This window comes from Carassius gibelio, chromosome B25 (assembly GCF_023724105.1).
Source record: "Carassius gibelio isolate Cgi1373 ecotype wild population from Czech Republic chromosome B25, carGib1.2-hapl.c, whole genome shotgun sequence".
Classification (NCBI taxonomy): domain Eukaryota; kingdom Metazoa; phylum Chordata; class Actinopteri; order Cypriniformes; family Cyprinidae; genus Carassius; species Carassius gibelio.
In genome coordinates this window covers 12729407-12754830 of record NC_068420.1, presented here as the reverse complement: position 1 = coordinate 12754830, position 25424 = coordinate 12729407, and the positions used below count along the sequence as shown (strand labels likewise).

Genomic DNA, 25424 nt, shown 5'->3' with positions numbered 1-25424 from the left:
TTACATAAAACCGCATTTATATTAATGCAGTAGAAATTGTATGGACTAAATGGTATGTCCTTGGATATGACAAATAAGCTTAATGCATCATGTGTGTCAAACATTTCTTTTTCAGTATTACAAAAAACTGAATGGCATTAGTTGGCTAAAACTTTAAAAACTTTTTGAAACTCTGGGAGCTTAAATTGACTTGACTTGACTTAACATGACAATGTTTAAAGAAAGGTTTTTTTGGCACATTTAATAAAGTATCGACTAATTTCAATTCAACCTTAAATTTCATGACAAACTGACAAATGGCCAGATTGGAATTGTGGAGGGAAATTATCTTTCTTTACAAATACTGTAAAAAAAAAAAAAAAAACTTTATGAATTTTATTTCTAATAAAACATATGTAATTGAATTTATCTAATATATACTATATATATATATATATATATATATATATATATATATATATATATATATATATAAATATATATAACATTTATATTAAATATATATTTATTCAATGCAAATTATCTTTGATAATGTATACGCAAAAAAGAAAAAGGTATGCATATATATGCCTTAGTAAAAAAGTTATACATTTAAAATATATTTCATAGTAAGTATAGTTCAAATCTATTAACATATTTCCTTATATATTTACATTTATTAATATTAAGCCTAAAATGTGTTGTATTGATGACGATTTAAATGCAAAAATATTTAAAGTGTACCTAAAGTACTGTATACTTGCAATAGCTCCACTTTAGCACAATTTAAAGGAATAGTTCAACCAAAAATAATTACTAATTACTCACCCTCATGTTGCTCCAAACCCAAATACATTTAAGTATATTTATTTTTCACTGTGGTATATATAGAAATTTTATTAATCGTAAACTGCCCTTAAAACAAGCTTGCGTTCTCTTTCAATTGTCACTGTGTACTATGAAGTTATTTGTCTGCTTACTAAGCAGCGACACATGGCATTTGTGAGAATCAAATTAAATCACAGTGTGTCACTGGAACCACATGATAAAGGGGCATCTTTGCTATCTGGCTGATCCTGATCCTCTGTAAGCTGTGACAACCATTAAACAAAAGCAATCAAAACAACACAAAACAAACTCTAGTTGTACCCAGCCTACGCAGGAGTTTTAAAAACGCTTCAATTAATCCCCTGCATTTTCTTGTCAAATGTGACATCTTATACAAGATATACAAGTTTTATCACTGTGTATCTATGAAAAGCTATCACTCCATGGAAATCGGCTCTAATTCTGAGATCACGTGATATCTTGTTGTGACATGTAACAGGGTTTTCAACTTATGGATGGATTTCAGTTATTTTAGTTTTTCTTTTTCATTTTTTACTTAAATTAACTAGGGGACATGTTATAGCCTGGGAATGCCAAATGTGAATCTTGAAATCATAAGTCAAGTCGAAGACTCCTTTGACACATGATCAGTCACTGTCTAATAGGCAGGACAGTCTGCAAGCATTGGCTCCTGGGAAACCGTACATGAAACGAGCAACCTGCCAGCTAAGAATGACATTTGATTTCTCCGAGTTTGAAAGGGAGAAGGGCTGACTAACTTTTATTCATGTTTGTGCATGATAGTTGTTATGTTCTAGGACGTATGGATCTGAGGAATGTGAGGGAAGATCAGCAACAGTTAATATGAAAATGGTTGGAGAGAAGCTATTTAGACAAAATTACATCTTACAATCAAACCACAGACACTACACTGGGGTAAGAGACGATGAAAGAGTTTAAAAAGTCCAATAGTTTAAAAAGTCACATCAGTCATTGTGAGATATAAAGTCAAATAGGTAGATATAAAGCACATTGGTATACATCATTCATCAAGGTCACATTATGTAATAAAAGTCACAATTGGAAGAAATAAAAGTGTTATTATGAGGTATTGTGGCAATTACTTTTTTGAGGGGTAAATGGGCTTTAAAAACATCTCATATTCACTGAATTATATTGCAGACAAAGAATATATAAATTGATGGCAACTTCAGAATTGCTGCAAATAAATAAGCTTAAGCTTGATCATTTTTGCCATGGATATGCTAACTAGAGATTAGCAACAAATACTGCTGGTGCAGTAAAGATATAAAAATTATTTAGGGATTCAGGGACTGAGAACCCGTCTGAAGAGAAGAGCATACAAGACAGCACATGAGGAAGCAGATCACTATCAGTAAGACCATCAAAGAAAACCAATTAACACAGCGTGAAAAGAATAAAGCTAGCATAAATCCACTTCTACTATAGCAAGGCAACCCACAAAGCAGATTTTGGAAATCACTCAACTACTGCACACAACCTTTGGCCAAATAATGGACTGCTTTTTAAAAGAGAAACTGTGGCCAAATAATGTGGTATCATGTGAGTCTCACCTGAAACCGTCACCCTCATAGTAGCCTCAAGCGGCCTGTTGTTATCCAAGTCCTTGCTCAGCTTTAGCTCCCCAGTGTCTTGATTGAGAATCAGAAGGTTGAGATCATTTCCCTCAACAAATGTGTAGAGGAGCTTGTCGGACACATCTGGATCACGAGCAGGCACCTTCCCAATAACACCTGTGGGAAAGCTACTGGACTTATTGGTGATGTAGTTGTTGAAAATGATCTCAAAATCTTGTAGAACTGGGACATTGTCGTTGACATCTACTAGGAGGACATGTACAGTGGCCCGGCTGACAAGCGGGGCTGAAGTGGCCTGGACCACTATTACATACTCCATCTTGGTCTCAAAGTCTAGGTCAGTAAGGGTGATTAGATCTCCGCTAAAGATGTCGAGCTGGAAGACTTCTGGAATATTGCCCTCTATAATCTGGTACAGGATCTGGGCATTGGTACCTTCATCTGGGTCTGTGGCACTTACACGGGCAAGAGTGGATCCTACTGCACTGTTTTCCTCCACGTAAAAGTACAATTCGTCCTTCTCAAACACAGGGGCATTGTCATTTATGTCCAGCACGGACACATGAATGTCCACAGCTGCTTTGAGAGGGGGCACTCCTTTGTCCACCGCAAACGCCTTGAGGCTATACAACGCAACGTTTTCCCTGTCCAGTTTGCGGGCCGTTCTGATGATCCCAGAGTAAGGCTCGATAAAAAAGTCCCCCTCACCATCATCCCCTCCCTGAAAGGTGTAGCTGAGTCGACCGTTAGATCCAGAGTCTCTGTCTGAAGCGGATACCTGAAGTACACTTGTGTATACCGGTGCATCCTCAAACACTGTTCCCTGGTAGATGTCCCGGAGAAACTGGGGTGCGTTGTCGTTTGCATCAAAAACAATGATCTCTACATAGGTTGTGTCTGATTTCTGGGGGATGCCATTGTCCCGGGCAATGATGGCTAGTGTGTAGGACGCCTGATCTTCATAGTCAATCTCAATCTGAGTTGTGATGGCACCAGTGTCAGGATCAATTTTGAACTGTGGCACATTGTCCTCCATTTCATAAGTGATGCGGGCGTTTTCACCTGTGTCTTCATCAGTGGCACTGATGACCATGATGGTGGAGCCTACTGGTCGGTCCTCGCTCACTAAAATCTGGTAGTTGGCACTTTGAAATACTGGTCGATGGGTGTTGGCATCAGTCACATTAATGGAGACTTGAGCTGTGTCGTGGCGCGTACCATCCGAGGCGGTGATTGTTAAGAGATACTGCCGTTCTTGCTTGTAGTCCAGAGGTAGCGCTAAAGTAATAAGTCCCCCTCCACTCTGACTGGTAATAGCAAACCTATTCCGAGTGTTCCCACTAGATATTTGGTATGTGACCATGCTGTTTACATCTCTGTCTACAGCAGTGACTGTAAGCACACTGGTGCCCACAACTGCATCTTCATTGACTTTTAGGTTATACAAGTGCTGTGTGAAGGTTGGGACATTGTCGTTTACATCTAGTATAGTGACACTTACACTAGCTGAAGATGACATTGTAGGAACCCCACGGTCTCTGGCCTCAACACCAAAATTGTAAAACTCTGTAGTCTCCCTGTCCAGCTCAGCACTAACTGTAATCCATCCAGTGTTGTTATTGATAATGAATGGAAAACTAGGTGATGTATCGGTCAGCTTGTATTCCAAATGAGCATTGTCACCTGAATCAGCGTCGATAGCTTGGATGTGTAACACAGAATAACCTACAGGAACATTTTCTAACACGGAGGCTTGAAAAGGTGTGCTGACAAACATGGGTGCATTATCGTTGACATCTAAAACTTGGATCACAACCATACCTGTGCCATTAATAAGAGGTGGCCGTCCTCCATCTTGAGCTTTCACTCTGAGTGTGTACTCTCTTATCATCTCATAATCTAGGGGGCTGATAACATCAATGACTCCCGTAGGGGAGTGTATGTAAAACTGTCCCTTTATATTCCCATTGATGATGCTGTAATGTACTTTTGCATTATTTCCAGCATCTTTATCAGTAGCCTTCACCACAGCCACCTGAGAGTTCACTGCTATGTTTTCAGGAACTTGAACTACATATCGCTTCTCGCTGAACTGAGGGTAGTTATCATTCTCGTCCTCTATAAAAATGTGCACCGTGGCTGTGGCGGTACGTGGCCCGGGCTCTCTGCCCTGGTCATTAGCTTCGACAAGAAGCCTATACTGGGTTTTGACTTCTCTGTCTGGTCTGACTCTGGTTTTGACCAACCCATTTCTTGGATCAATTTCAAAGTAAGTGTTCACTTCATTATCATTCACAATCTTATAAATCATATTGGCATTAGAGGGCGCGTCTCCATCTGTAGCCCTAATAGTCATCACCTCAAAGCCAACTTCAACATTTTCTCGAATACTAACCCTATACTCATTCTGTTCAAAAACCGGCGCGTGGTCGTTTGTATCACTGACTGTAATAGTGAGGTACGCGATAGCTGATCTTTTAGGGGTTCCTCTATCATTAGCAGTTACTTTAAATACATGAGTGTCTTTAACTTCCCTGTCTAGGGGCTGTAGAGTAGTTATTCCTCCCGTCTCAGGGTTAATTTGAAATAAATTGTTAGAGCGGCTGTCAAAAAGAGCTTCCATATCGTATTCTATAACACCGGCGTCTCCGTCATCGGCGTCGAACGCTTTGAGGGTAATGACGCGCGTTCCCGAGGGCTCGTTCTCTGGGACTGATACCTGGTAGTTTGGGAGCTGAAACTGAGGAGCGGAGTTCACGTTTCTTTTTAGACGTTTAGCCCAAGGGTCTAATTCCCTGCCAGTGTGTTCTCTGCTTAAATGCAACTTAACATCTACCAAAAAAGAGCGATTTTGTGAGTTAGGCATTAAACAAAGCAAATTTGCCTCGTCTTGCTGCTTATAAGGTAAACAGAGGTTCGCGCCTGTGAGGGAAAGAACACGCTGCTGGTCTTTCTCTACGCACCTACCGCGAAACATTTGGGAATTCCGCATGGATACAGGCAAACTTTCGTAAATGTTTATGGGTAAGGAGTCCAGAGAAAAACATGTCTCATACCCAGTCAACAGATACACATAGGCATCTGGATTAAGATTTTTTCTTTTGTATTTGATGAAGCAGTTCTGACCATGCACGAATGTGTTGAAATGAAGCAGTATGAAGTTTTCCGAAAGCAGTGATTTAATCCGCAAATACAGTGGCACGGGATTTCTCGGTAAACGAGTGCAGTCAACTTTGCGCGCGACTGATAGCAGCCCATCACTTCTCCCGATCTCCACAAAGTGTCGTAAAGACTTATCGGTGAGACTTCTGTCGATTCTGTACGTCCATTCGGGCCCGATTGATACATTTGCCAGTGTTGCACCAGGCTGGATGGATCCCGATAGATGTAAATCCACACATCCAAACGGTGGGAGTCGAAAAAGTAATCCAAAACACATCCATATCACTGGTAATTCCATGGCTCACGCGCATCTCATTCGGAAAATTAGTCCAAACTATCCAGAACGTCTGCAGTCCGCAAAATTCCAACCATTCCTGTAAAATGAAAGTGCACATTGGGTCAAGGCATGTTTCTGTGTGTTGAGCAGCAGGGACCAGAGAGCTGCACTGATAAGTTCTAATGAGTAACACGGCTCTTCTCCCTCCCCTCCCATTGCAATTTGCATGGACCTGCTCATGCATTGTGATTTTGAAATAGGCTATCCAATGAGCTCAACCGAAAAGCTTTCATTCTTGGCTATCAAAGAACAATGTTTCAAATTGAAATGTAAAATTAAACATGTTATCAATCCACGTTTTAAACTCGTATTTAAAATATATCTTAATGTAAAGGTTTGTAATGTACCCTATTTCTAAAGGCTGACTCAAGAAAAAGAAAAAAAAAAGAAAAAAAAGATTTCGTTTATCCCAAGGAAATAGATTTCATTCTTCTTTCTCACTCCACAATATAATACAGCATGGAATGGAATTTAGTTTACATTTACCCACATAAGATAAAAGGGTTTGATATGATAGTAGCAGGGATCTAGTCTTGGGTGAGTACTGTATGCCCCCTTGTGCATATTTCTGTTATTTAGTAACATTCATCCCCTGTACATCTTTTCAATTTGCCTACATAAAGTATTTGCCACACATAAAAATGTATGAATAACACAACATATCAAACAAAGCAACAAGTATTGTTAAGAGAAATAGCACAATAGCATACAGTAAGAAAATACTGCACAAAGATGTTTTCAGGATTTAAAGTAAAAAAAACAACACTGTCTTACCAAGAAATGAAGACAAATAGGGCATTAGCGGAAGATGTCCGTAGTCTAAAATGATGAATCACTCCCGTGGTTACCCTGCTAGTCAGTACTTGAGAGGAACTTGATGCCAAATGACTTTTAACTGGCTGGTTCCAAAGTGTTTGTGGGAAAATGGCTAAATCAGTAAAATTAGTTCTAAGGAAAATCTTTACAATAATTTATTTGATATACCTGTTGCTTAAGTGTCTAACTTTCTGGAGACATTACTCATCAAATCATGGCTGATAAGAGGGAAGAAAAGTGAAAAATTGCAAAGTGGCCTGGAATACACATTTTCCATTAAAAAAATTAAAATATACAAGTCTTTACACATGTGATTTTCTCTAAGCATAACTAATAGTATGTGTTCTGAACACATATTTCTTTACATACTACTGAATTTGGATGAAAATTGACATAAGCCTGAAATACACTACACAATTTCTAAATAGACATTATACACTTGCCAACCTTGTAGAAAATGTACTTCATACACTAAATAATTGATGATCACATGCTAACAGACTTTCAGATCATTCTGAACACAACAAGCTCGTGCAGAAACACGCGTCTCATTACCAGGAGATGCATGACTAATGAAAACAAAATGTGTTATGAAATCAGCTCAAAATAAATGTTCGATATCTTCATGGTTGAAATCAAAGCCTGAAACTAAAAATAAAAGATCAGTTTATGCCACCATCATACACAACATGATTTTCTGTGAAATCTGTCAACTCAAATCTGTGGACTGGGTCCGACTTTCGGCAAATAGCATGTAATCATCCAGACTGTAAATGTTATGTAATGTATTCCAGCCTTTATAAACCCAAATTATAATTATTAAAGGGATAGTTCACCAAAAAAAAAATTCTGCATAAAACCCAAATACCTCCCAAATATCTTTTAATGGTTTGATATGACATAAGGGTGAGTAAATTACACAATTAAATTTTTCGGAGTGAATGATCCCTTTAACTAGCTTCAATCTTTGTGCCTAGAAGTAGCGAATGTCAAACCAAAAATCTAAACGGAATTCAAGTTTCATTTATTGCAGCTGTTGGATACATTATGTAAATGTTTCAAACAAAACTGTTAAATTCTTCCAACCAAAAAGAGCCTCCCCCCACCCACTCAACTATTCATAATTCCATGGAACCTCCCTGATTGAGGGACATTAGTACAAAAATGCCAGCAATGGGAGTCAACATATAGTGAGTTATCAGTGAAGACAAACAGCCCAGGCAGCTTAGTGTTGTTTCTGACTAGATATGGTTATCCATCTATGGTCAAACTGTCTGATAGAGCCGACAAAGCCAGAAGGCTACTGGTAATACAGTCTATATCGTGACTGGTCGGGGTGGTGAGGCCCTGGCATCTGTCCCTGTGGTGGTGGCCCCTGCATACGGGGCAGATTGGGGCCACGAGAATTGGGCCACATCCCTGGGCTCATGGCGTTTGGTTGGGTGAATGGTGGGCTAAGAGTGCCTTGGTTCTGTTGCACTGAGTTTGGGTTGTAGTGGTGCACACTGACCGGGGGAATCGGACCAGGTGGAGGGTGATTCATGTAGGGTGGCAACTGGCTGATGATGTGTCCAGGTGGAGGTGGCGTTGACATGGGAGGTGCTTGGTTGTAAACCATGTGAGGTGTAGAGGAGCCCTGCGGCGGGTGCTGCATGGGGATGTTGAGAGGGGGCGGCGGAGGCCCGTAATGTGGTTGTTGTGGTGGAGGCATGATATGATGTGGGTGGGACACTGGTTGGCTGGCGTAATCGCCAGGGTGATGGTGTGGAGGCGGGACCGGAGGAGTCTGTGGGTGTGGCTCACAGGGGGAGGGGCCTGAGCTCCCAGATTCATCATGAATGGGCACCGTGATGAGGTTGCTATGCTTACGTGTAGTCACTGTGGCGATTCGGAAGTTCTCTGAGGGGAGGGACCGTGGGGAGGGTCCAGGATCGGAGGGCGAGGCTGGAAGTGGATGGTGGTAGGTATCATGGCCTTGCAGAGGGGGAGGAATGAGAGGGTGTGTTTTAGACAGGTGAGTAGGCGACGGAAACCGGAAGCGTTCGGGTGGGTCGGAGGCCAGAGTCGGGTGTGGCGGATCCAGGCGAGAGGATCTGGTCTTGCTGGCCCTCATGTGGCGATGGTTGATGTGGGCCTGCAGGTCTCGCTGTGAGAGGTAGGTGCGTTTGCAGCCTTGCACGATGCTGCACATGAAGAGGGAGCCGCGCTGACACTGCTCGATGCGCTGGACTGGGTCTGAGCAGCTGTAGAGGGACAGACTGAACTTAAGATTTAGTACGGGAAGTGGACTTAGATACACACATTACTTATAATATTTCATATTATGATTTCCATTTGGATCTGGAGATATTTACATTAAAAAAAGATTAATTCACACTGCCCTCTAAAAGATTAGAAAAACCCAGGCAAAGTTTTTGGACAGTATCAGCATAAATGTACATAATTTACTGGCATACATATATTATAGTAACTTTTACCTAAGCAATTATCAAGTTCTCTTTTCTTTTTGATTATAATAGCAGTATATACAGGTCATATCGAGACTGTGATGTCTGATTACTGGAGAAATTGAAGTAGTTTTAATTAATGGACATTTAAGGTTAGTAAACAACAGACTATTTAAACAGCTTGCTATGATGTTTTAATATTTTTTTAATTCATCAATTTTTTGGCATCCATAAGTATTTCCAGATTTACGCTCAAATGTTTCCTCTTTGTCATAGCTGAAAAGGCTCTGAAGATCACAAATAAATTCATAATTAACAGAAGGAGAAAAAATCTGTTACAGACAGAACAAAATTTCTGTTTTATTGGTATCTGACTCTGATATTAAAATTCTAGCTAATGTGATAGCCAACTATTTTTATTTAATGGCTAATAACTGACACATGAACTATTTTTAATTCAATAAAATGTTGTATAGTTAAAAAGAAAAACCTAAATGATTTATGATATAAATAATGATACTAAAAACATTCTAATTAAATAAAGCTTGCTGGATGAGTATTGTTCTTATATCAAAATCCTCTTATTCTAACACCCACAGACATTACCAAGGAAACAAAACTACTCAAATTTTCAGATTTGCTTGCATCCCCCATTTGCCAACATTTCGGGAAGTTTACAAAACACTACCTTCACTCAAACTTTGCATTGTATATCTGGAATGTACACTGTGTGTTTTTCACTTATAACTCAAAACTTCAAAACAATATAAAATCCACTTTAACTGTTGTTGGAGATACTCACCCAGGGCAAATCTTTTCACACTTCTTCTCGTAGTGCACTGCACAGTCATAGCAGAAGACATGCTTACAGGGAATCTGAAAAAAAAAGAGATTTTTATCAATGAAAGGTCTCCCAAAGTATAAAGCATGTTTTAGGGACGTCAACATCCTTCTTACCATTCGCCCGTAGATCTTTATGGGCAGACTACACTTGTCACAAAAATGAACTGGAGTGTCATCTTTAACTCCTATCAAGTTGAGCTGAGAAAAATAAGCAGATCTCACTCATTTCAAATATGCTATTATGAAAATACTGTATATTTAAAGTATTTATATTATAAGAAAAAATCCTTTTAAAAATATAATCAGATTTTTGTTGAAATTAATTGATGATAAATGTGTAACCTTATAATCCCAAAAGATTGGCTGAGGGAATCTGCGCTGTTTTCCATAAGCATCTCCAGATTTACACTCAAATCTTTCCTCTTGGTTATAGCTGAACGGCTCTGGAGATCACAAAAAGTTAATAAAAAGAGAAAGACATAATATATGAAAAAAAATACATATGAATCACCACCTCGGTTTTATTCAGACAATGTTTTATTTATTGGCATATTTGACTCAAATACACTTTTGTTTATGGTACAGAAAAAAAACAAAACAAAACAGGGATGTGCTAATACTAAAATTCTATACTATTTTGTATAAATACATTTAAAAGCAAAACACAAAAAAACTAAATTGAATCATTTCAAAAGCTACAATCTGACAGACAGTTTGCGTTTCCCAAAAGCATTATAAGCCTAAACTGATCGGAGCTCAATTGGTTTCATACTTAAGCTTACGATCAGATTTACGTGTAAGTGTGAACAAGATGAAAACTCATTCTTTTGCACACCAACCTTCTTTGTTTTTTGAGGGCGGCCTGGTGTTGGGACGCTGAGGTCGGATGGGCTGCTTGCCTCTTTCCGTTTGTTTCGACAGTAACTTGATTGGGATCTGTCGGCGAACATCAAGACCTCCAAGGGACCCCGAACCATCATTTCCTTGAAGGTCATTGTCTGGAAAAGCAAACAGATAACATCATTAATAACAAGCACAATATTAAGTTACTGAAACATTATAGATACACAATTCAGTACTACAATATCCAATATTATCTAGGATATCAAAAAATTTAATCCATTATTTAAAACAGGCAGTAGTACAGACATTAGCGATTAGTATAATGTAATTTATGAAATAAAGGAACACATACTAATCTTAGTGAGATCTGTGCTATTCAGCAGTGATCAAAATGTGTTTGATAAAAAGTGGAGACGCTAAATGTACTAAAATAAGAGTAACTTAACGTAACTTACGTACTGTAAGAAGTTCAGCGTTGTAGTATTTACCATTACACATATACAATACACAGTAATCAATGTATAATACAGTGTTTTTTTTTTTTTTGGGGGGGGGGGGGGGGGTCAAATGTTCTAATTTGAATCTGTCAAGTGCTGGACGCGCGCTCCTCTGTTAATGTCAGCGGCTAGCTGGATAACGTAACGTTACGTCCAATTAATGCGTTTACTGCCAGCACACACAAACAGATAAATGACAGCAAGAGCTCGCGACTTTACTGGTTTACCGTCCAGCTGGTTAACGTTACATTTCACTCAGAAACATTTTAGGATTTTAAACCGACAGCCTGCAGTCAAATACTTCGTTACATTAGCTTGTAACTCACCATTTTGGTCCATGACTTGACACTGTGCATCCTGCGCTGAACTGATGGGAGTGACTTCGTGTGGTTTGCAGTTCAACGTTGCGCACACTTTACGCATATAATGATTTCCGTCATGTCTATTTTTGTAACTTGTCAAGTTTATTATCATCATTATTATTATTATTTAATTTAGCCTCTCTTTCTTTGTTTCAACTATGTAACCGAAAGTCGTGAAAACAGCAAAATCACATACTGAATTTAACAAAATTATTAATATATAATGCAGACAAATAAAAATACAGGAACATAATATAATAAATAAAGCACTTTAATATCGAAGTATAACGTTAATAATATATGTATGTATTTTTCAACTTACAATGACATTTAAAAAACACCTCCAAAAAAAAAAAAGACAACAAAAATAAACATTTATCAAAATGTTCACAAACATATCAAAATTAAAATGATTTCCAGGATAACCTCTATCATAAGAGTTTTCACCACCAAAGTTGAAACAGTGAAATGGCCTCAGAAATATTAACAGAATGGTATTTCCACAAAAGTAGACAAATAGCAGTCTGTATATCATGAAACACATCGGAAAATGCATCGTGGCTCAGCTCGTTCTATTAACCGTAGATGCGAAAACATCATCTGAGGCCTGATTTAAAAGGCATTATTTGGCAGATCAAATTGTGCTGCAGGAAAAATCAGTCTATTCGAGGTATGCAACCTTCCATCTCAATCATTTCTGGCCAGCTTTCGTACTTATTGGTTTTCCTGTCATTCTTTAGGTGCTGAAAAAGACAGAAAAGGGAGATAAACTGATGGATCTGAAAAGTGTTTCCATTGCCTAAACCTAGGAATGGCATTACCTGCTCAAAAGTGACTTGTGTTCTTGTGTTCTTCCCTCCCACAAAGAGCCAATTATCTCTGAATTTCAGCTGGGAAATATATGAACTTCCAAGCTCTGCAATAAGTGTCCTTGCTTCATCATTAAGTCTATCATAAAGAAATCATATACATTACGACATGATGAGACAACACCATGATAAGATGCACATAGAGTACATGATGAAAATAGATAGAAATTCTACTCTACTTTGTGGCTGGATCATCAAAAGTGGCGATCAACACAAGAGAACCATCCTCGATTGACTTCAGAAACTCTATCAGCTCCTCAACCTCTGTCATCAAAAAGAGATTTCTTACATACACGGGAACAGAGAATGCAAATCAGTATTTATGATGCAAGATTATTAATTAACAACAAGGTGTAGCTAAGACACAACATACTTCCGTTCCACATATTGAAGATGCCAGTCTTGATGTGTTCACCCGTTTTTTCTGAATTTTTGTATGAATAAGTAAACAAGAAATGTTAAAAATTAGTATTTATACCTATAAGAACACTAAACAGTTGTTATTATATTATACATATTAATATAAGACAAACAAAAATAAATTATTTCAAAACAATATACAGAGTAATCCAAAAAGAAAACATGCTTGCAAAAAATACATATATAAATAAAAACAAAAATAAAAGGAATTTAAAAATAATAATAATAAAAATGTAGCTAAAAGCAAAACATAGTACCTTTTTAAAAAAAAAAAAAAAAATTACATAGCTCAACATACTTACCGTTGATGACAGCAATATTAATTCCTGGTCGCTTTCCTCGTCTGTCTTTCTCTATTATCCTAAAGCAAGATCGCAGAACTAGTTTAAATTCTGTTAAATAGCACTTATGGCTTTCATCTAATTATTCATTAAAATTAAACAACTTAAAGCCTTTACATTTTCCCCTCAAAGCATATTTGTGGTCCAATTATGTTTGTTGCGCCACTGTAAATCTTAAATGTATAATCATTTCCAGCACATGGTTTTGCGAGGCCACATTTGCCTCTAGGACCTAATAAAACATACAGACACAGACATTAAATGCATATCTGTTTTTTACACTGTACCAGACCAGATTGTTTGATAACTGCTTACCATCATCTTTGGGATCATCAGTTTTCAGTTGGAAAGAAGCTGCTCCCCCTTCTGACCTTTCTGGGTTTTACAAACACATAAAACATGCATTCTATAGACTGTATAGAAGTAATTATAAAAAACGAATACATACATAAATAAAAACTAACATACTTGCATAAAAGTAACTCACCTACTAAATTTGATAATGTTAATTCAGGATTTGCCTGCAGGAGTTTGAGGACAAGGCTTATGGATATTATGAGGGCAGTCACCATGAGAACGAATCTAATTTTTTCTGTGAAAGCAATTTATTTGTGATTATACACAATTCTGATTATACAGTAATATTCAGCTTTGACTGTCCTAACTGGTTCCTAACAGGGTGAGTTCTTTTAGACCACCTTAGGCCAGTAACAAAACAGATGCTAATATGTCACAAAACTAGTTTGACCAGTTTAAGCAGACATGTCCTGTTCTGATCATCAGGAACATATAATATAACAAAAATGAAACGATTTTAGTCGTCATAGAAGAAAATGATATAAATTCTATTAAAGAGGGCTGTGGCATCACAAACAGCTTTACAAGCTGAGAATATACACAACTTTTATCATCGGTCAACTATGCAAAGACGACATTTGCATTCAGAGTCACTTCCAGGTCCTGGATTGTGATTCAAGACAATGTAAGCAGGAAAGAAAACACTGCACTGCGCTTCCGAATGAGACACCTATGTCTACAAAAACATAACTTACTTTTGTCTCTCTGACTCTTGTGTAGCACAAGGGGACCAACTAGAAATAAAAACGTCAACATAAACATAACACAGAGAGGGAAAAGAGACAGAAAGAAATAAGGAAGTGAAGATAAACCAACCTCTTCGAATGTATATCATGACTGAATTATTATGCTCAGCTCCCCTCACAGTAACTGTACTTTCACTTGAAGGTGAAGAAAATCAAGTTATACTGACACATCACATTAGTAATTTATCATTTGATCAACAATAATAATAAAAATAGATCAGTTTACAAAAACAGAAAATAAAAAAAAGTTCAGCTTTGTCGTCCTTGCTGATCTAATTGATCAAACCTGCTTTAGACTTTAGACTCTATGCGTTAGATGACTAATGACAGTGCAAAGGTAGTGCATTGTAAACCATATTCTATTCATTTTGATTAACTCGGTCTTTAGGATTCCAGCTAATGCACAGCTCGTTTGTCAGCCTGCATGCAAATAAGTATGTTGGCTCTCGTTTCTGACTATCTTTAAATACAAAATTGCTTAAAATAATAATAATAAAACACATGTAAATAGCAATAAGACTAGAGCTGGTACAAAAAAGAGGTATAAAGCAGTATGTCTTACTCATTCAGAAGAACAATTCATTTCGTATGTCCGCGTAGTATTTATAAGGAATTGCTATAATAAAGAAGACGATTGTCCATTTGTGGACTCCGTAGCCGCGCGGCTGTGTTTGTAGTTCTGTCGCTCATCAGCCAGGCCTCTAGATGGCGTTGTCGACTACAGGAGCACAGTGGAGGCAGAGTATTTTTACTTTACTCAAGTAAATTTAAAAAGTATCTGTCGTTTATCAGAGTGTTTTTCTTTTGGAAAATGTGGCCTCGAAAATTAAATTATATTTAATATTAAATGCAGTGCAGTAAAAAGTACAATATTATGCTTGGAATATTGTGAAGTAAAGTTTTGTAAAGAAAAATACTCTAATAAAGTTATGACACTTGAAAAGTATAAAATACTTCACTACTCTCCACCTCTGAAATTAAGTTAATAAACATTTAATGGAATTCTGTTTTAATCTATACTGTACTAAATTACCAAATTTATAATTATATGTATAAACAGACAGGCGGATTCATTTATGATTGGTTGGAGCAGTTGAAGGCCTTTTTAGCACCACTGAATGCAAGTTATTTTATTTTTATTTCTAATTAAAAAATCTAGTGTTTAATCATGTCTAAATATTTATGCAGGTATGGCCTGCAATATTCTATATATATTTAGTAAAGAGCAATACAAGTAGGCTAGTGGAATCTATCTAGTGGAATGACCATGACATTACAAACAAAAAAGTTTTTTTTTTTTTTTTTATGACAAAAAAAAAAAACTCTTATTTGCCTCTTTGCTTAGGAATTTAAAACCCTTTTCTCTAATTTAACCTTAAATACGGCACTAATTGTAATATAAGTAGTAGACATATTAGAAGAAAAAAAACGTTTTAAGTAGTAATTGTGGACTATAATTATTGCTCAAATAGTATTTAGTACCAAAACATCTCCTAAAAATATTAAATAAATATTATTGAACTCAAATATAAAACACTTTTTAATTTAACTGAAAAATAGTTAAGCTGTATGGTCACATTATAAAAAAGCAATAGGCCTACCTGAGGGTTAAGAAAAACAGAATAAAGATGATACTGTACATGTCATCGAGGTTTTAATTAATACATAATATGCTGTAATGTTTACAAAAAATAAAATAAAAAATGCTGCAAATACCTGATTAGTGAACCTATTCAACTGTATTGTTTGCAGGTTTGTTTGGTGAGCTCCATGAACCACGTTACTGCGCGGCGACACCGGCGAGATCAAAGTTCGTCGCAACTTTTTAATGGCTCTGGCTGGACGTTCCCTTTTAAAAAGTGCGTTTTAACTGTTAAATCGCTTCTTTTTACAGTCTGAACTCCGTATCATTATACTAGGACTTTTAGACTCATACATGTCAGGGGATGAGCGCACTCTGCTGGCCGGAATAAAACTTAATTTGAGCATCCAACTAGATTTTATCAAAGGTTCTACCATCCACATAGGGGACAGGCTCTGGCCTGCTTATCTTTAGTGAGGAACCAGACTCAGGCTTATGCATGCAACAGGTGGATTTGAACTTGTGCTTTGATAAAGGCCTTCTCATAGAAGGGTAGTGTCGCATCCTGACAAGCTCAATATGGCCATCAGGATGTGCTACCATCTTAAACAAAGAAGTACAATTAAGGATTAAAGTGGGGAACTAATAAGAGTTTAATAGCACTTCCTGAAAAGCTCAATACTGCCATCAGGATGCACTACCATTGTAAAAGTGATCTTTTCAAACCAGCTGAATGAATCATTTACAATTAAGAAAATAAGACACTGCAAGCAATACAACTAACCTGCAAATCGGAATTCACAGATTCATCTGTTTTCTTATTGTAAGTTAAAACAGCCTTCCAGTTGACTTCTGTTACCTTCTTCAACCTCAACTCATTCTATTGTACATATCTGGTCACAATTCTTAAAACAAACACAATTAAGTTAGCAATCAAAAGAAAACTAAAAGTGGAAAATTATATGACAAGAGCTTTATAACAGTGCAGGTGCTGACAAAAAAAATGATCATTCCTTAATTTTAATTCAAATTAAATGAATACTGATGCAAATATCTGACCAGCCAATCTGAATTCAATCTGAAGAAATCTGATTTAAGTGGCTTGTTGGTGCCAGACCAATTTTCTGCTGCAACCCAAATCACAAGATGGTAGTCTCAGACTTTGGCACAGCAACGCGAATCCCTTGATCCATGGGGGAAGTCGTGGCCTAGTGGTTAGAGGGTTTGACTCCTAACCCTAGGATTGTGGGTTTGAATCTTGGGCCAGCAATATCATGACTGAGGTGCCCTTGAGCAAGGCATTGAACCCCCAACTACTCCCCGGGCGCTGCAGCATAAATGGCTGCCCACTGCTCTGGGTGTGTGTTCACTGTGTGTGTGTGTGTGTGTGTTCAATGCTCTGTGTGTGTACACTTTGGATGGGTTAAATGCAGAGCACAAATTCTGAGTATGGGTCACCATACTTGGCTGAATGTCACGTCACTTTTTTTTTTTTATCCTGCCTTAGTGCCTTGTGTCAGTGGTTCAGACTGGTGCAATGGGGGTTCTATCAACATGACAATGAGTTCAGGTTACTCCAAAGACCTCCAAAGTCACCAGATCTCAAACCAATAGAGCAATACTGGAGAGATAAGTGTTCGCTGAGAGTTTGTATGAACAACCAGTAGCAAAGAAGAGTTAAATTAGTCCTCACCGCTCCCTCTTGGTAATGCAACTCCAGACAGTGCTTCCAACACAGAGCTTTTTCCAGAACTCTGATCTCCAATTACTACAATAGTCGGTAACGCCAAGTCCTTATGGATGCCTACTGACCGCAGAGTGTCAATCACATCAATATATGGATGAATGCGCTTTTCTAAATGACTGTGAACCTCTCCCTTAATTTTTCTGATTTTAAATGTAGAAACCTAACTTCTTGTTTTGTGCAATCGAGCTACAATTTTAAAATGTCTGATTGATTATACGTAGTGTAATTTAATATTAGAATGATGACATCTTTCTTGTACTGCTGCCCTTGTGTCACATCTTGTGATGATCTGGATTCATATCCGAAGATTTCAAAAGGGAGTGTCATTCTCTGCACGCCCTGCTTGTGTGAGATGTGTTGTAATATTCAGCAATGAAACCATTGTAAAACTGTTAAACAGTAATCTGTTTCATTTGTGAATCATTCAATGAGCAACAGAAGAAGGCTTTGTATGACTGAAATCTATACGCTAGTTAACTAATATTGGGAGTTGGCCATTTTGTGAACAGTTTGCAGCTTTTTAACCCTTTTTTTGCCTAATGTACTGACAACCAACACAAAATTAACTTTTTTACAAATTGATATATGCACTAGAAGGAACACTGTGTTATGCAATAACCTGACAATAAAATAATGAACATTCATTTAACAACCTACAAAAAGGGTTGGGCCCCCCTAAAAATATGACTACAAAACACACTGTGCATTGTAAATAACAATGTTTTATACTTAAAAATGCATTTTACGTTTAGAAACATTTTGAGTGTCCTGCTTGAGGGAAAGGGTTGTCATGTTTTCATAACAAAACCTGTCCAATGAATACTCAAAACTAGCACAAATTATCCACATTCCAAGTGGCTAAAATACACATGATTGGGGACGCTTCAACCCTCGGACATGAAAAACAACCTGCAGCAACAGTGATTAAGCAGCACAATTCCACAGGAAAACTGTGGACTTGACAACACTGTGATAGATGTCTACATCGGACACAAGCACTGTTACGATATGAGCACAACAGCTTGAAGTTGTCTGATTTGGCAAGGTCTCCCTGCTGCACTAATAGTAGTAAGCATTTCTCTGTGAATACATACCCTTACAAGTACAATTTTAGCTGTATTATTTGTGTCCCCTTCAAAAATTGCTCTTGAATTTTATGTTTATTACCCCCTCCCCCACTGTTAGACGAAATTTACGCCCCCAGTCAGTACAGCTTCTGAACAAACATTCATATTTCTTTTAGAAAACTAAGGCCCCTCTCATAATACACCAGCATTTCATTGTATTTGCTTTTTTTCAAAGTCAGCTAACTGATCTAGAAATGTCTCGTTGCTAATCTTATTTAAGAACTTAAAGTAGATGGGATCTTGAGTGTAAGATCATGTCTTCCATTCCAAACTGCTCAGAGATCCTCTCTTCTGCCCTGGATTTGTTTGCTGACTAGCCTGAATGCTGATGATTTTATTTTATGGAGTCAAGGTAAGAAGTACATAAGAAAGAGACTACTGCTGTAGAACCTCCAGGGGTGGCGGCAACTGCTGCAGAAGCTTCAGAGGTGTCAGTTGTCCCCTATCTGTGAACTCACTGCTTGTCCTTTCACGGCCACGGAGATCATCCATGAACTCACGGCCTGTCCTGTCATGGCCATGGAGGATGTCCACCAACTCACCATGTCATGATCCGGTCTTTGAACTGCCGGTAATTCACCACACAGACTTTCACACTACACAGTACACCCTGGACTACATTTCCCATGATCCATTGCACCAATCACAAGTTCACCTGATAACAATTACACCATGCACAGCACAATCATCAGACATGCTTTATGAGCATTGGACATCTTCTTACAGGGCTGAGTATTGTCTGCGTTTATTACTCTCCTTGATAGCACTTTACAGACCAAGTTCCAGTTTTCATAGTCTCACCTTGCCTGTGTTCAGATTCTTGCCTGGATTAACCTTTAGTCTTGCTGTTTTGGACTCTGTTTGCCCCTGCCTGGATTATTGCTGTGTACCTGGATGATCACTCTTTGCCTTGCCCTGTTGTATATTGTTCACCGTTGATCTACCCACGCCTGTTTATTGGACTGCTCATGTACCTGTTTGCCCGTGTTTGACTCTGCCTGTGTATGACCATGTCTATGAATAAAGTTTTGCGTATGGATTCCCATGCCTCATGCCTCTGTCACTCCGTTACACTATTAAACTCTCACAGAGCTGTAATCTGTTGGTTTTAACAGAAACTGTGATAAATTCCTGGAAACACTTTAAACATGGTGGTAACTTTTATGATACTGAGTAAGTTAATTGATGTCATGTCTCTGAAGCTGAGCTGTTCCTTTCCTCCTGTAGTTCTGGCTAAAATCTTTTGTATTTTTAACTTCTTTGGGAAAAAGATTTGTTTAAAAAAAAATGTATTAACTTTTTTTTAAGCAAGTGCAAGAACAATACATTTGAAAATATTTAAAACTGACAGGATGGCTTTGTATCATTAAGATGATTGCTCCATTTAAAGAATTTCTCCCAATGCTGGACAAATTTTGATCATCAAGATTCCAAAGCTATTTGATGGCAAGACATTAATAGTTTCTCTATTCCCATTCAAAAGGCATCTGTATAAGAAGGTACTTTAAAAAAGTATCTTTTAAGGATGTACTAAATATTTCTGAAATGCTAACATGGTAGAAAACTGCAACCTGATTTGTACAGGTATACCAAGTCACTTACATCATAAGGAGCAAAAATTATTTACATTTTTGTTGGATTGTAACCTGATATATTCATGATTTTGGAAGAAATCTCTCTCCATTTGCTGCCTCGTCCAGAGGAATTTTATAAATTATTTTCTGTTGTCCTCTACACATCACCATGATGTAACCTTTGTGGAGAGGAATCGCTTCTGGACAATGTTCAGATTGTTTCTAAGCACTACACAAAGCACTACATTGCTGGACAAAGTCAACATTACACTGGTCCAGATTAACTAGAAATGGTTGGCATATACTGTTAAAAAAGTTAAATAAATGTATAATACATTTTATTATTATTATTATTATTATTACAAAATCTGAAACTAAATGTGTGGAATCAGGCAACAATAATAGCCTATAAATCTTTCTGTCCTCTGCATGAAGTACATAATTTGTAAACTGTAAATGTTGAAATGTGTTGTGGGGAGAGAAAACTTATCTTTTAGGTGAGGAAATGTTAGTAAATATATAAATCCTCCAGGCTGACTATACCACACAACCCCCAAATAGTTAAAAAGGTTAATAAAATGCATAATTACGGTCACATCATGATACTGTTTGGATTTTTTTTTTCAGTTTGCACTGTTTTGCTCTGTCTAGTTAGTTGTCACGGTTATTGATTTGAGTTCATAATTATATTCAGGCGTGTCTCATTAAATATCCTCATTTGATCTGTGTACTTAAGATCCTGTCTGGTCAGTCCGAGTTTCTCAGGTATCATCATGCTATGTGTGTCTCCAGTCTTCCTTTATGTGTATTCTCAGACTAAAGACTGTTTAACCTTCATGTTTGTCTCTGTGTTTTCTGACACAGCCATGTGACAATTATGATGTACTGGGACAGAGATATAGCAGTGTCAGGTAGACCTCAGCCCTTAATTTGGTGTCATAACTTCAAGCAGTTTGAAATAAAGGCTGTGTTTTACACTTTGCATGAACATGCGATCACCGTGATCTGATCAAGCAGATCGGGTCATCAGTTAATCAAAACCCTGCACATTTACACTTGGCAACATCAACTGACTTTTCTATCTGGATAACCGATCGGATTGGTCTTTCCTGTGAAATATTTAAAAAAGTCTGCAGAGAATAACTCCGAGCAAAGTCAGCTAGAAGTGGCGGGTTTTCTTTTAAAAAGCATTTTCTGTCATTGGACTTTTTTTTTTTTTTTACAGTTCATGAGAGAGGGGGTAAAGTTTTGTGTGTATTCGACCTGCAAATGCATGTTTAGGAACTGTGGCATGTTAGTGAAGGAAGCAGTAGGTGATCATAATCCGTGATGAGGCCCACTGTTCAGCACACGTGTTCAGAGGATTCATTGTGAAATTTAATAGAGAAAGGTTTATAATTTGTACGTTTTTACAAATTCAAGCGATTTTAAAACTGCACAAGAAAAGGCAAAAGAGCAAACAACAGAAAAAAAACTGCTTTGACAAAAATTTATTCATTTTAATTTATACAGTGAACACACCCAGAAGAATTGGAAAAACTGAAGAGTTTCAACATCTGGAAAAGCAGTTGGAAATTTTGAAGATCCGGTAGTAATGGTAAAAAAATAAAATAAAAAAAAAAAGAAGATAAAAAACTCTAAACCAACATTTTCTCACTAGACCATTTATTTTAATTATTATTTTGAATTTATGACTGAACAATGGCTTGTTATATACAGAGAGAGCATGAGCTAATAGAATAGAATATCTTTGTAACTGTACAAGTACAATAAGATTTTTTTTTCTTTTTAGTTTTTATTTATATTTCCAAACTGACAGTAAATCTTAAGAATACAAATGATGTAAAATGGCAATATAAAATGATCAATTATAAAAAGTTTGCAGCAGTTTTAAAATAGTGTAAATACAAATAGCTCAGACGTGCAATGCAGCATTAAAATCTAAACCGAAGCAACTGAAAATGTTATAAAACTGTAAGGGCGAATTTATTATTCAATGTACTTTTGAGGTTAGTGTGTACTGGGCAACATGAAGGGGGGGGGGGGGGTATTGATGTGTATTAAACACTAGAAAAGTGTATTAAACACATTTACAAGAGAGCTTCTCTCTCTTTTTTTTAACACACTAAATGGTGATGCACTATATATATAATGTATTTGTTTTTAGTTGGCATCCAAGCAAAAGAGAATGACTCCCTGTCACAATTAATGTAATTAATGTAAAAAATTGTCAAAAAGATTTTCATATGCACTTTGTTTTTAAATGTTGTTATTTATCCATAATGTTTTAACACACCCGTTTCAGATTACCAACTTGTTAGACGTGAGCTATGTGATTGAACTGTGTTCCGATCAATATGATCCCTACACCGTGTAGGAGCATAAATGCGTTGAGGGGGCGTGGCTTTGGACTTCGTTTGCATTGAGGGTGGGACTTTTGCTTTCAGTGCTATAGGGCTAATGTAAGCATTTAAGGGGAAATTACATTTAAGGTGCTTTATGCAACCGGGCACCTAATTTTATCAAGGCCTGTTAGAACATGATATCAACAAACTGTCATTTTGCTGTCAACAAGTTCCCATAAAGGGTCTGTCATTCAAACTCTATATGTTCACTGTACCATTTTGAATTTTGGAGAAAACATATTCTTTCAAACTTAAGTGAGTCTTCACCAATTCTTCAGATGATACAGGCCAACAATTGTCAGAAGCTTTTGGATTGACAGAAGGACAAAAACAAAATAAAAACATTTAAAACTGAACTGTTGGCTTTTACAAATAATATTAGCTCCTTTATTAGTGACTGTCACTTATGACTATTTGTATAAATAAAGCTTTGTTGGTCTTGCTGTTTTTTCTGTCAACTCCTTATCTTAGATATGTTCGTGAGTATTGACCAAACAGACCACATCTCCAAACAGAGAGTTGTTTACAGATGATATCTTCTTATACTTTCTGTCACTCTTTATCTATAGGATCAGGTTTACAGTTTGTGTACAGTATATTTATCATCCTCGTGACTTAAACACACTTGACATTAAGTATAAAAGCAGGACTCTTTCTAGAGCCTCATGGAATCTTTACTCAAAGTCTGAAAAGCAACGATCTGAAAAACCAAGGTGAGTTTTCGGCACATCAACCTGCTGAATAACAATTCATGCTTAAATTATCTTTGTGTTCATTTTTTTTTTAAAGATAACATTGAGAATCCACAGTGAGCAGTGCTTATGAATTTTCAGGTTCATTATGGCAATGCTGAGATGTCTTCTGCTTCTTATCACTATTTATTCCATGATTAATGCGGAAGGTAACCAACACTTTTATTTACAATTGTAAAAAAAAAAAACATTCTGTTTTGTGCCAAATCTTTGAGAGGCTTCATTACAAAGGGGTGGACAGGAAATATACGATATTATCGAACTGAATTTTGGCATGATTAATGAGTTTGCTGCAGACAGTAAAGACTATATACTGTGTTTATTAAAAGAACCCTAAAGTTCATGTATTGTTTAGATGAAAATTGCCCCAATGGATGGACACATTTTGGAGTCAGATGCTACAAGTACTTCTCTGAGGCATTTAACTGGATCACTGCGGAGGTAATGTGTTGTAAGAGTGAAAGACATTTCTATTTATTTAGTTTACTGCAAATTAATATGACAAAACAAATAATCAACCAGACCTCTGTCTTGAATACATTAACTGAATGTGGATTGACAATGTAACATCTGTCTCTTTAGAGATTCTGTCAAACTTATGATGCAAATCTTGCTTCTGTGCATAATAAATTGGACAATGATCATCTGCTGAGCCTGGTGCCTTCTTTCACACGTTTTTGGGTTGGCGCTCAGGATGGTGAACAAGTAAGTTGCTCTGCTTTGTTTAATGATTTTTTTTAAAATGATGACTTTTGTAGCAAGGGATAAACATGAGGAAAAAGATTGTTTGACTTAAAAGCTAAACTATAATTGCTTTCTTTTTGTGGTCCTTCAGTATTTTGTAATGACTCTCTTCACTCATTAGGAAGGACAGTGGATTTGGAGCGATGGAAGTCACTTTAATTACACCAGCTGGTGTTCTGGAGAACCTAACAATGTAGGAAATGAAGAGCACTGCCTGGAGCTGGCCTATAGCTGTAAGAATGCATTAGCTTTATTAATACTTTCAATAATTATTTATCCTATAATGTCATATCATACTGCAATAAAAATGATTTTAACATAATGTTTTGTTTTGACTCACTATAATGATCCAAATAAATTACTTTTTTCCACCCTGCAGCTAACAATTGCTGGAACGATCTGACATGTTCAGTACAACTTGCCTTTGTTTGTGCAAAAAAGATCAAAGATCACAAGAAGTCATCCTACTCCATTGTTACATGATTGTACATACATTTACATTTTCTGGTCTTATCCTTTACAAAACATCTTAAGTTAAAATTAAAGAGATAGTTTACCCAAAAGTAAATATTACTCCAAGATTTACTCATCCTTGAGCAAACCAGTATACATAAATTTTTTACTGTTTTCCATTAAAACAGTAATGTAGTATAGAAAACAATGCATTCTGGGCCATCATTTTCATGGTAAGAATATATAAGAAATATTCCTTTAAATTTTTATTTTTACTCAATCTTGACTCCTTTCTCAATACCTTCTCTAAAACATTAATTGAATCAATAAATATTGATAAAGCATCTTGTGTGTTTGTGGAGTTTCCTCAAAAACATGTATGAGAATATAAGTACAATGCGCTCCAAACCCCTGTACCACAAAACCAGTCTTTAGTCGCTGGGTATATTTTTAGCAATAGCCAAAAAAAAAAAAAAAAACATTACATGGGTCAATTATCGATTTTTTCTTTTATGCCAAAAATCATTAGGATATTGAGTAAAGATCATGTTCCATGAAGATATTTTAAAAATGT

General features: G+C 36.9%; 4 protein-coding genes across 10 annotated transcripts in view; 1 reads left to right on the top strand and 3 right to left on the bottom strand.

The window, feature by feature from the left end:
* The window catches only part of celsr1b (cadherin EGF LAG seven-pass G-type receptor 1b), a 47929-nt gene extending 41196 nt beyond the window's left edge, over positions 1-6733 (bottom strand). Inside the window, exon 1 of the mRNA XM_052597221.1 lies at positions 2403-6733. Coding sequence (XP_052453181.1) covers positions 2403-5886 — 3484 coding nt within the window. The 5' untranslated portion in view covers positions 5887-6733. The remainder of the gene's footprint in view (positions 1-2402) is intronic.
* On the top strand, positions 4567-25084 carry LOC128014004 (galactose-specific lectin nattectin). 2 transcript variants are annotated; one of them, XM_052597230.1, is made up of 6 exons: positions 4567-4695; positions 23735-23802; positions 24009-24094; positions 24236-24358; positions 24519-24630; positions 24777-25084. In XM_052597230.1, exons 2-6 carry the CDS (start codon positions 23742-23744, stop codon positions 24878-24880), a joined length of 486 nt encoding a protein of 161 aa, XP_052453190.1. In that variant the 5' UTR covers positions 4567-4695; positions 23735-23741; the 3' UTR covers positions 24881-25084. The 2 variants fall into 2 exon arrangements, with proteins under 2 accessions (XP_052453190.1, XP_052453189.1); XM_052597229.1 differs by lacking the exon at positions 4567-4695 and adding an exon at positions 23388-23614.
* Positions 7745-11972, bottom strand: LOC128014002 (E3 ubiquitin-protein ligase Hakai). 2 transcript variants are annotated; one of them, XM_052597223.1, is made up of 6 exons: positions 11698-11972; positions 10871-11029; positions 10374-10474; positions 10146-10229; positions 9991-10064; positions 7745-8984 (listed from the first exon to the last, which is right to left on the bottom strand). In XM_052597223.1, exons 1-6 carry the CDS (start codon positions 11846-11848, stop codon positions 8042-8044), a joined length of 1512 nt encoding a protein of 503 aa, XP_052453183.1. In that variant the 5' UTR covers positions 11849-11972; the 3' UTR covers positions 7745-8041. The 2 variants fall into 2 exon arrangements, with proteins under 2 accessions (XP_052453183.1, XP_052453182.1); XM_052597222.1 differs by having other exon boundaries at positions 7745-8999; positions 11698-11967.
* The window catches only part of zgc:101783 (uncharacterized protein LOC447883 homolog), a 38226-nt gene continuing 24785 nt past the window's right edge, over positions 11984-25424 (bottom strand). Inside the window, exons 1-12 of one of the 5 annotated variants that reach the window (XM_052597224.1) lie at positions 16183-16403; positions 15029-15184; positions 14537-14601; positions 14416-14454; positions 13851-13955; positions 13679-13738; positions 13481-13595; positions 13325-13383; positions 12976-13026; positions 12782-12866; positions 12555-12681; positions 11984-12476 (exon numbers count right to left, since the gene is read on the bottom strand). In XM_052597224.1, the coding sequence (XP_052453184.1) occupies positions 12390-12476; positions 12555-12681; positions 12782-12866; positions 12976-13026; positions 13325-13383; positions 13481-13595; positions 13679-13738; positions 13851-13955; positions 14416-14454; positions 14537-14555 (747 nt within the window). In that variant the 5' untranslated portion in view covers positions 14556-14601; positions 15029-15184; positions 16183-16403 and the 3' untranslated portion in view covers positions 11984-12389. Of the gene's footprint in view, positions 12477-12554; positions 12682-12781; positions 12867-12975; positions 13027-13324; positions 13384-13480; positions 13596-13678; positions 13739-13850; positions 13956-14415; positions 14455-14536; positions 14602-15028; positions 15185-16182; positions 16404-25424 lie in introns of those variants that run through there. The other 4 variants (XM_052597225.1, XM_052597226.1, XM_052597227.1 and 1 more) reach the window with 4 other exon arrangements.